Here is a 12,222-nt window from a genome sequence, read left to right as displayed (position 1 = left end):
AAATGACCATAAACCCCACAAAAACAACTGGTGGCACTTATGTTGTGACAAACACTTCATGCTAATCGCATGTTCTGGACACATCTCTGAGTGTATGGAACAAGTAGTCTTGCTGTGCAGAAGCATTTTTCAGTAACCTTGACTTTAAACACTGATCTTGAAATCAGAAATCAGTTCCTCCTTACCCCAAGTGCAATCCATCCACAATGCTAGGCAACTGCAAATGGTGGATATTATGATTTAATTTTATGTTGAGCGTGTGTGTGATTTGGATTTTTTATGTAGCTTTAACAATTTTTCAGTCATATCGCTATGATGTCTGAAGTGTGATAGTTTATAGTGATGTCTAGCACTGGGGCATCGTGCTGCAGATATGTAGCATGATGTCCCACCCAGTCACATTATCCTAACACAAGGCCAACCAGTCCTAACACTAACCTCTTAATGGTGAGTGCCAGTGAGGCAGCTGTTAGTGCCATTTTAAATAGTCTCTGATATGACTCGGCTGGGCATCGAAACCATGACCTCCTGCATACGAGGCGGACGCTCTAACCACTAGGCCACCGGAGCAGTCAATTTTATATTGAAATAAAATTGTTATTAAACAGACAGAGAGACAGCATCATAACATGATATACTCTACTGTATGGCATGCATATAATATTCAATTTCCATTGAACAAGATTATACAAGTTTTTCGTACTCAGTTGAGTCTTGTAAATTTCATAGCTGCCAACCTTCCATGCTTGAAATTAGTGAAAAATACCATGACAATAACTCCATCCACTCTGACTGTCAATACTACACTATTTCAAGATCGCAATATAAAACAAAAATCCTACATATATGCAGAAATATATCTGCATTTCTAATTATCATGGTAGTAATAAACTTCACTTGTTCTTGTGGTTATTTATCAAGACATGATACTGTGGCAGACTTGAACTTCCTCAACTGCTTGATCATAAATTTGTTTTCAAAACAGTTCAGACCTTTTGCCTGCTGGTTGATCTTGGTGACTAAAATTGCTGACAAATCTTCTGCACCTAAGGTGGCCCTAAAGTCTGTCTTATTTTTCCTCACTAGAGAAAATACTCTTTCACTGTTTCTGTTGCTGTGAGGAATGCACAGAAGCTGCAGAACTTTTGGAAGTGATCTTCGAGTCTAGGAACACTTGTCAGAACAAATGTTTAGCATGGTCTCCAGCTGATAAAGGTAGATTGTGTTCAAGAAAACTCACAAATAATGCTTCAGTGTTGGTAGCTTGTAGGTCTTCCATTGATGGCTTAAAATATTCCAGAGCTGAAATCGGAGAATTCTTAATTTCCCCAACTTCTACGTGTTTTTTTTGCAACTGATGTGCTTCCTCACATCCTCTCTGCCACCATGCCCGATACTAAAATTTGTGGCACACTGTGTGGAAAAAGCATGATGTATATCAATGTTTAATAGTAGAATGCACTGCCAATTTTTTTTTTTTTACTTTTTGAGCAATACATTTCCCTTTCCTTGGTGGTCAAGCCATTTTCAAGATCATACATGCGATGCTGAATGGTAATTCAAGTCTACCAGGACAACTGTACCAATTGACTGTAGTTCTACTAATATCGTGGCCAGCAGTACCGGACCATTTTGGCAACTGCCAATATCACGACTAGCGCTTAACAGGAAATCGGTTATTTTATTAAAGATTAAAAATAATTGAGAATTGGAGAATTTGTATGGGTTGGCAGCTATGAAAGTTGTCTGTTTGTATGACGATTCAACAGGTCTTGGTAATTTAACAGAAACTTCTTGTCAAAATTACATACTACCAGTACATTTGTATTATTACAATCAAATTATTACCAGGTCAATAATGAATCAACAAAAACAATGTGGAAAATGTTAGAACTATGTATTATTTTTCAACATTACTTTTATCAGTACATATTTTGTAATTGTGAGTGTCACTAGTACAGTTCATATCTGATGATGACAGCTGAAGAAGACTTTTAATTGATATACTTTGCAAAACTGTTACACCCAGATTCCTACAAAAGTCTGTAGGTAATGAAGTATAAATCCATGAATTCCAGTCCTGGACAGCAACAATATAAAATTACTGTCATCACCTAAAACACCTTTTACGCATTCCAAATGTGATTTTCTCTGAAAGCTTTGCTGTACAAGGCAAAGAAATGAGAAAATATTTGCAATGTCAAAACATTATTCACGAACATCTTGAAGTTGTCACTTGAATTCAATTTTAAGGTTTTTGATCCAAATTCTGTTGGGCAGCAAATTTTTGCAACTGGTCATCTGCCTTAAAAAATCTTGTGAAAAAGGGCAAAGCTGCAGGCACTTGTAGGAATCATCTTGCATCAAACACAATCACTGGAAACAACAGTTAAAGAAAATAGTTTTTGATTATGACATAATTTAATATTGATGCCAAATATGTGTACAAAATTCTGTATAACCAAAGAAAAAGAAAATCCGTCCTGAGAATTCCTTGTCAGATCTGACAAAACAATTTAAGAATTGAATTTAATGAGGATTCATACTCACTGCAGATGTTCATATCACCGCTTACATGAGCTAATCCTAGAGCAATCTTATCTTTCAAAAGCAGAAAAGATAAAATAGTGTTAATTCTTTTTTTCTAAGATTTAGCACAAGCAGTTTAAAAAAAATAAACCCTTCAAAATCATTAAATTGATCAAACCTGACATCTCTAACATATCCATGACTCATTCCATCTATTGAAACTATAAACTGAGATAGCATCTAAACAGACTATGTTTCCAACTGCATTTCTGCACTATTTAAAGAGTAACATTCTGTGCATAGCAAGAAAAATACTTTAATTATCCTCCTAAGCAAGAATTATGGACGTACTCAGACTTGATGGAAAAGATAATTTTAAATTCAAGCTGAAGAAATTATATAAAAAAACACACAAAATGACATGTTCTGATCTAAGAACTTGCTTTTTCTGCACATTTTGAAAAAATGCTGACACAACTGATGCAAAATAACAAGAATCTTTTAAAAACCTAAATTTGTGTAAAGATGCACACTATAGGGCCAAGCACATCTTAGCCAGTAGTCCATGTCTAAGCATTTTTGAATTTGAACAAGTAAAAATTCTGAATGTCACAAGTTTGGGACAATTACTTTATCCTATTTTTTCATGGAAATTTTGCTGTTGCTTGCCTTGTAGTAAACAAGGAAATGCGATGTTAACTGGGAGTTGTTCTTCTCCTAGATCAAATACAATGTACATATTTCATATATTTCATAAACAGTGTATGCAATTGTTCATCCACCAGACATAGATCCTTATTTTTCTAACAGCTAACAAGTTTTGAAAATGTGCTATAAAAGTGCAAATAACCTATACATCATAGCTCATTATAAAACATGGAACCTTTCATAAATTTGGGAGATTTTGGATTTTTAATGAAGCTTTACCAATTGTAGTCATACTGCTATGATGCCTGCAGTGTGGCAGTGTATAGTGAAATCTAGCACAAAGGCTTCATGCCACATACATGTAGCATCATGTCCCACCCAGTCACATTATCCTGACACCAGGTTGACTAGTCCTAACACTAACCTCTTAATGTTGAGCACCAAGCGAGGCAAATGTTAGTACTATTTTTGTAAGTCTTGGGATTGAATCAATGGTGTTCAAACCTGTGACATCCCAAATCCAAGGAAGATTCTCTAACCACCAGGCATCATATGTGAAAAAAGTGCAAGCACTCAATGCCACAATCCTCTCTGCCATATTTTGAGACGTTTTAAAAAAAGTCACTCAAATAAAAAAAAAAATACTTTAAGCAATGACAGCTTTTTCTCATAGTGAATTCACATCATTTGTACAAACTGGAAGCTCTCAATGCCAAGGTGGTTTGTGTCAAATTTGTTAAAATTATGTTGAGTGGAGTTAGAGAAGATGTTTCAATGTTTTTATTTTCTTTCTGATTACAGCCATATTGGAAAGCAATTAAACATCCAATTAATATATCAGAAAGGCAATGACATCAGTCTTCTTCCTCCACCATTAATACTGGCCGCCATGTATAGCCTATCTTGTGCTGAAAAAATGGTGTTAAACCCCACAACAACATCAGACTGCTCCCTTTAAAGTCCTGTCCACATTGATCAAGTGGTTGGGTTTAAGAAGGAAAAACATGCATAATCACTGCATACTGATTTATGTTCTTTATTCATAGCATTTGTTATACATGCATTTACACATTTTTTTTAATAAAAAGACCATCATATGGCACTAAATGTTCAGCGATTGTAAATATTGTTCTTTTTAAGTAAATGTATATGTCTATTGGTATTATAGCATACGAAATACAACAAAGCATACACTTATCTTGTCCATAAACTGCAACGTTAGTTATGACACATGATAAATTTATTTACAGCCAAAATTCAAAATCTATGTCAAAATGATTGTTTTAAATAGTACAATCTATCCATACAAAATGATTGATTGTAAATGACAGCTGGTCATTAAAAGCAGCAGTAGCTCAAGCCAGGTTTTACTGTATTAAGTTAAAAGTAGATTTGGATTCCATTATTAAATACTTTAAAAATTCATTTGAGCGTTTGTTAATGGCAATTTAAGAAAGAGATAACACTATTTCAATGTTATCTTTTTAAACTAAAAGATTTAGTATGTTGTCATTACAAGTCTTAAAAACAAAGCTTTCGAAAATTCCTTTGTACTTTTAATGGGATTTAACCCTTCATGTAATAAACCTGAAGGGGAGATAATCTCAAGGAACAGCTTACTCAGATGTAAAGTGACTACCCTGTTTTATACTTTAAATATAGTGCTGAAATCATGCGATGGGTATATTATCTTGCCTGAGCTACTGAAAGATATTACAAAATCATTATGGAAACAGCCTGGAAACTAAATAAGCATCACAGTGGATGCATCCCTTGTCAGAATCTCATTATCTATTGTCGAAGACACCTTTACGATGCTGCAAAAAACCATGAATTATCACATATATGAACTTAAGGAGTGACCATTAAGTTTGGGATGGAACAGCTGTGATTTTAACTCCGATCAGGATATTTTATTTATTTTATCAAAAGATAATTTCTTTTTCATTTCAACTAACATGATGAATATAATTAGTTCTTTTTCTGCAAATTGAGGCACAAAAGTATTTTTTTTCATAATTGGGGGGGGGGGGGGAGGCAGAACATTTTTTAAATAAAAAGTAGTCACCACCCCAGTAACAAAATGGTTGCTTCGTAGCCTTATATTTCATGAAAAAGGTCAGCTGCATTAGAATAAAAGATATGTATGATTAATTTGCACCATAAAGTAATAAACAAATGGATGAGAAAAAATACATCTGTGGAGCTTAGCATAAAGCAAACTCATCTAATCATCTAAGTCTTAGAGTTCATGTTTTCTTTACATTGCTTTGTGTAAGAAAAGTATTGTTTCCCCTCAACTGTTTTTTCTGTCTCCATGTTAACCACAAACTAGATTCTATTATCCTCCATTATCAAACACAAGAACACCCTACAGAATATCTGACACCTTGAAAACTCTTAAAATAAATTGTGAAAACTTTTACATCATCAATTTTGAACAGAACATTTCAAAGGATACATCTTTTGGTCCTCTTCTTGTACATAATGCGGTATCCGCATTCCCTGCATCGAATTGGATCTCTTGCTTTGATCTCATTTTCCTGGTGGCACTCTGCCAAAATAAAAAGAGAAAAATATTATGTCATCTGACATTATTAAACATTTGCTAATTATACTGACCCTTGTTTGTTGACAATCACATTTACTTAAACAATATTATTGGAAACATGCATCCAAAAGCATCTGCAGATAGGGGCAGCTGCACCCCCCCATGTCATAAAATGAGTCGGCTGCAAGTACTGTTTATATAAGTCTTTGTTATGCAACATCCGCCTCCACTGTGTACACTCTAAGCACTTAAGCCACCAGAGTATTTGGCTATAACTCTTCTGTTGTGGAATTCTGCAAATCCAATAAACTCCATGCCTCATAAATATAATGGTGTATGTCAAAGTTGGTTGAAATCGAACAATTCCTGGAAACATAATTCCACATAAGCCAAATATAAGAGAATAGTCACACAGCGAGCCATAATTACTGTAACTGATATCATAGAAATTGATATAAAATTGCATGCTAAGTTTGGCTGAAATCATTTAGGAATGTTAATATAGCAAAATAAAAATGGATAAGTGGGCCATTTACTCCTGTAAATGACATAGTAGAAGGCTGGAAATTGATGGTCTTCAAGGTTCCATCAAAACAAAGCCAAATATAAAGTTTGTCTGAAACCCAAAATTCCTAGGATACAGAAACCAAAGTCAATGTTACAATTAATATGTTTAAATCCTGTAAATCATGCCATGGAATTAAGTCAAGGTCATAACAGTACCAAACTGCATAAAATTTGGTTGAAATCCAGCAACTGCTGGCAAAGTCATGCTTTAGAAACCAGCAAAGGGAAGGTCATGGGAATAATTTCAGCCAATGAAGTCTTGAAATAACAGTATTTAAGTCTAGTCTGAGACAATACCCTTCTTTTCAAAAAAGAGGACCAGTTGTATATCATCACATAATATGAGACTCAAGTGGAGTCAGGCTTACTTTTAACTTAAGCTGACCATTTCACTAAGCAAACATTTATATCATTGTAAGAATGCAACAAGTGAAAAACTGACTAAAACATGTCAATTTGACCTATTTTACTAAATACTAATAAAAACTGGAAAAACTGCACATAATCTTGCTGATATAACCATTTCACAACTTCAGAGAAAATGGAAAGATGATGCATTTTACATCAAAGCGACATTATTTATTGAAAACTGGCATTATGTTGTGGTTGAAGTCATTTTAATTGTTCATATTTCCTAAACCCTCGATGGATTTTCTTGATACAGTATATAATCAATAGTTATGAAGCAAAGATAATTCATTCTGCACTCCACTTGCTCAACATTTTGGCCCTTTAGTGGAGTACCCCTGCTATGCAACCATAAAGCCTGCAAAGATTTAGGACAATCATGCAGGTAGACTTTGATCTTTCCCTGCTTTAATTATAAAGTTACTGTCACCTAATTCAAAGCCGTATTACTCAAATGATAACCATCCTTAGCGCTTCTTCAATTCTGACAAATAAAATCACTTAGCCATTATCTTTTGTTCCTGGCATTCACAACCTTTGTTCCATGTTTGATCTTTTGACTAACACAGCCACATGATCAGCAAGCAAAGCTGAAATCTATAGGTAGTACGTGTTTGTTGTCCAAAACAACTACCAAGCACCCACATAGCTAACAAGATTGTCACAGTAAAGCAGCAGACTTTTTTCCTATAATTCTGACCGGTTTTCAGTGAAGTGCAACAAAATATGCTGATATTGCCAGGTCAGAAAATGTGTATTTAACCCTTTACCTCATAGAGCATAGTGACAAAGTGCAGCATGCTATAAATAGAACACATGTTACCTAGCCGACCGCATACGCATAAGCATGCCTGTGAACTGTTAAGCAAAGTAGTGTATGTTACATTTAACAACAATTTTAACCATTTTACATTTTTGGTACACATCTATTATATGTGGGAAAATGTAAGAGTATAAAGTCCGATTGTTATAGCTGTGTAATTATTTTTCTCGGAAGAATTTTTTATGTGCTTTAAATCTTGAGATAACTCGTTCACCATCATATCAGTGACAAACCGTAACTGACACTTTTCACACTCGAAATTTACATGTTTTTGGTCTGCGTTTACATCACTATATCATCTGAATTTGTTAATTTATAAAAACTAATTGCTGCCTACATCAATATCAGAGCCTTAACCTAAGTTATTGAATCTTTCATAGATGTGATTCTAATCCTGAAAACTTAATAAGTACTGAATGAAATCTGCGAATGCCATTTTGGAGAGTGGAAATTACGACCCAGTTACTTTAAATAGCAGATATCGACCAGTGCTAAAACAGTGACCACATGATCTGACGTAATTGTCATTCGCAGAAATGAATGTAGTTTCTAATATGGGGTTTTCCCCCAAATGTGGCACTACAAAAACCAGCTCAAAATGGCTGATGTTTACAGCAGCCGTCCAAAGGCGCTTCCATGCAAATGGAGTAGAGGCGCCCAAAGACGCTTGCATGAGGTAAAGGGTTAAAAAGTTATGCATTTCAAAATGATGCATTGACGGTAAACACGATGGTCCTCTAAAAAGTTTGCAAAGTACACATAGGCATTATTTATCTCTAGTACACTGTACAAATGTCACTTATGCAGCTCAATGGCTTGTTGCTATCTCTCAACTTTATGTAATTCTTGGAATTTTTCTTCTTCATTTAACATGACGGCAATCGCGTTTCCTCTACATTGTGACAAATTGACACATGGTGTTCAATATATGTAATTGTGTCACTTCCTGCTTTTACTCTGAACTATCTGAATATTCCCTTTTTTTGCACATGTAGCTGGGCGCCATTTAAAAACATTATTCTATAATCAACAATACGAATGTCCTAATGCTTTGCAGGGAATAAATATGTGCAGTTGAAAGCATCTGATATACTACTATAAAGATACTCTTGTTCTCTGACTAATTTCGCTAATGCTAATGTGAAACCTGGATCCAATCAAACATGGATGAGCCAATTATCCAGATTTTACCGCAACAATCATGTTTCCCTAGTTTTTCTATTTATCCCTTTGGTCCAAATGGAAGACTTGATATAATTGGCTGGAAATTGCTGAATCCTATGATAACTTTCCCATATTGATACATTTGGTTCAGATCTACATAGTTAAGAAAAGGTGAGATGGGAGTGGTGCAATTTCTTGGGCAATATTGCATTACATATAATAGCAGTAATTGTAGGTGTGATTTTTGTCATTTATATTGATTTTCAAAAATGGATGAGAAATGAAAGCTGTTCTTATTATATGTGAATATTTGAAGGAAGAGAAAAAACAAATGTTTTGATGTGTAAACCTTAAGAGGGTAATGACCTATTCGTTTCTCATTTCTCTCTACTCCAGAAAGAAAAGATTCAGTTTTATCTTCTATTTTACCAGTTTCGAAAACATGTAAATAAGATTATTCCTTCATTTATATTTGAAACATTTCTCCAGCAATAAACAACTAGTTTGCATTACATTATGTATGATGAATATAATCGTGTGTGTGTTATGGAACAGTTGGCACAGAATGACCTTGTCTGAAAAACTTTAATTTTTAATACGGAAATAAAATATATGGGGAAATGAAGAAATGAAGGATATCATTCACATTCAAAAGACAAATGAGTTCAACTTTAAATCAAGAATACTGCATAAATATATGAATTTCTTTTATATTTCATTAATACTGTTTCATTGTTATGATGATAATATGCATTTTTAAAAACATTTTGCAATAAAAAACTGTGCTCTTGCTTCCCCCCGATGCCACGAACAAAATCTTTGGGAGATCACTGATTTGTGATAACTCCAACCCTGACTTTCAGGACAATGGATTACCAAAATCATCCATGTCTTTCATTGAAAATATTTATAATCAATATTTCAAACTAAAAAATGTCACTGACGAAATGTTATGTATCTAAAACAAAACACGACCAGCATTCAAATTCAAAATTAGCAGGCATAAAATTTGATGACCAAAATTTCGCTTTGCTAATTCACAGTCTGATCCAGATTGGAGCAGACAAATGCAGAATATAAGATTGTTTGTTTGAAAAACAGACTACAAATTTTCAACAGTATTTTTGAAATTTTTGGATCTCATCTTTTTGAATGGATACTCATTACTCGGAGATACCATACAAATTATTATTACGTGATTTAGGTTCTTCTTACAAGAATATAAGGGAGAAAAAACAATGAAACTTACCACCACATATATAAACCATCATATGCTGCTTTGGTACAGCCTCCTTGTCTTTTGATTGCTCCATGACTCTGGAAAGGAGGAGATTAACATTCAGATTCGCTAACTGACATAACAGTAATTCCTTTACAAAGTAAAACGAAGTAAATGTAACCATAAAAACACAAGAACAGTGCTAACATAGTCATTTAAGCTATGGTTCTACTACAATCAATCTGACTTGCAGGAGTGAAACAATTCATCAATAGGGTTGCAGTACCAGTACAGACAATCATACCTGGGGTGGAGAACAGACACAAAATGATACTTACTGCATGCAAGTTATCTTAATCTGTTGCAGTCAGTGATAATTATTTTTCATTTGCCTTGTTATTCTTTTAACTGAGAATTCATCTGAGACAGCTGTTGCAAGCACTGGCGCTCATTTTTATAAGTAGAAAATCCAAAAGACAACTGAGAACACCCAATGACTTTCTACAAATTAAGTCACATGTCGTTCACCAATAAGAAAAAAAAATCGCAATTTGCGACATTGGAGAAGCCCAGACGATCCCTGTTATCCCAACACAACAGCATGTTCAGGATAAAGGAGACATTCCAGATGTGTTCCACATGTATATCATATAATAACCAATATGACACAAACAATTTATGAATTCACTCACTTTAGAGAGCAATGAAGTGCAAGAACTTCTGCACCTTACATGAACGTTGCACATATGAAAATGTACTTGGTACTGTATAACTTTATTGCAACAAAAGTACTCAGAGGTATCATTTTGCTTGTCATAATATGTTTTTCGAGTAGTCATGGCAGTACAGGCACTTGATTGGGGTGTGTGTTAAAGTTTACAAGTTAAGTGAATCTGTGATCACAAGTTATTTGTTAAGCTTGTTTCAAGTAAGCAAGAAAGGACATAGTGTCCTTTTTTTAATCCACTAAATGAGAATAAGCTAATAGTTTTCAAGCATCCTGCACCCATTTATAGACTAAGATGTCCTCTCCCTAATAAAGACCTGGCTTCAGCGGAAATCAAGGCAGTAACCATTGCAAAACCATGCTATACAATGTTAGCAGCAGAAGATGTCAGTTTCTGCTTGGGAAAAGTGTGTTTCTATAACACTAAAGACTTGGCATGTTGAACGTGATACATGTAGTCCTACAACGTAAGACACATCACCAAATAATATTGTTCTGGGGGTTCGAGTCCCGACCAAGAATCCAAGATGGAAGGCGATAATGTATGCTGTATTCCATAGAGTATGGTTGTCTAAAACACAATAAATAATCCTCCAGTTTTGGAAATCCAAATAACAGTTTATAAGAAATGTCTTTGTTCATGAATTTTGTATGACCACACATATTTCCTGGTGAGTGTACACATTAGTTTCCACAGAATCAAGTGCCTGTGCCAACGTGTTTACTAGCCGCTAGAAGATATATTCTCAACAAATTCCCCGGCGTATATATAGTCTCTTTCTAAATTCTGTAGTAATTTTCCCCCATCAAAAAACGTAAACACATTACATTTTATTCACTGTTGTTTCTCTTCCATGTAATAGCTTATTTTTTATAAAATGTTGAACTTTACTAACTTTTTCTTTTACAAGATCGGTTTAGTTTGCTAAATATCTCTTGCCATTTATTGGCATGTTTACGTTGAATTTTGAAAAACTAGCATTAAACATGACCTAATTACTCGACTGAACTGCTAACAGAAACAGACCAAAGTAATATATTTCATTTCTATATGAAGATGGATAAACATTACATATCTTCAAAGCTATGCGCAGAATAGACCGACATATCTTGAGTCAGGAAAACAGGGTGGTGGTATCCCACGTTTCCAAAATTAATATTATTCTGAACAGAATATTCTGGTGACAATTGCATCTTTTCAAATGGTAAGCACTGCTGTATAATATTTTTTGTCAATCGCTCGAATTCGGTATGCGTTTTGCTTTAATATGGCCCTTATGGGAAACGAAAACCTTAGGTGCGCAGAAATGCCCGTTAGCAGTGTACTAGTGATGAATAAAAAATACCACAAACCTTGATATCGTAGCTAGATAAGGGTCAGAAACTGGCAGTCTTCTTTAGAAGTTGGATTTAATTACAAAGCTGTGTTTATGTTTCTGTTTTTATCAAAAACTAACTTTTAAAATATTCAGAACTACAAGCCACGCTTATTTCAGCAAGAAGCCATAATTGAAATATAGTCAAAATGAACAGAAGCTCCTCGAATGCTTCATCTCGTGAGATGTCACGAACCGCAATCTGATTGG

At 34.5% G+C, this 12,222-nt stretch overlaps 1 protein-coding gene across 1 annotated transcript; it reads right to left on the bottom strand.

Annotated features, from left to right (window-relative positions):
• Positions 1–1,882: 1,882 nt before the first annotated feature.
• On the bottom strand, positions 1,883–12,168 carry LOC149783417 (DNA-directed RNA polymerases I, II, and III subunit RPABC4-like). Its single transcript, XM_089931642.1, has 4 exons — positions 11,990–12,168; positions 9,940–10,007; positions 5,639–5,731; positions 1,883–2,376 (listed from the first exon to the last, which is right to left on the bottom strand). The coding sequence occupies exons 2-4, from the start codon at positions 10,001–10,003 to the stop codon at positions 2,354–2,356; spliced, it is 180 nt and encodes a 59-aa protein (XP_089787768.1). The 5' UTR covers positions 10,004–10,007; positions 11,990–12,168; the 3' UTR covers positions 1,883–2,353.
• Between the last annotated feature and the right edge of the window lie 54 nt (positions 12,169–12,222).

Source organism: Sinohyriopsis cumingii, chromosome 14, assembly GCF_028554795.1.
Source record: "Sinohyriopsis cumingii isolate HCF-2022 chromosome 14, ASM2855479v2, whole genome shotgun sequence".
Classification (NCBI taxonomy): domain Eukaryota; kingdom Metazoa; phylum Mollusca; class Bivalvia; order Unionida; family Unionidae; genus Sinohyriopsis; species Sinohyriopsis cumingii.
This window is presented reverse-complemented; position numbering and strand designations above follow the sequence as displayed.

What these genes read in the sequence shown, in the direction of transcription:
- LOC149783417 (XM_089931642.1), bottom strand. Translation starts at nt 10,003, where the DNA reads ATGGAGCAATCAAAAGACAAGGAGGCTGTACCAAAGCAGCATATGATG. An exon ending in GATGGTTTATATATGTGGTG is followed by an intron (nt 5,732 to 9,939) that starts GTAAGTTTCATT and finishes TTATTTTGGCAG; the next exon opens with AGTGCCACCAGGAAAATGAG. An exon ending in CAAGAAGAGGACCAAAAGAT is followed by an intron (nt 2,377 to 5,638) that starts GTATCCTTTGAA and finishes TGTTGTTTCCAG; the next exon opens with TGATTGTGTTTGATGCAAGA.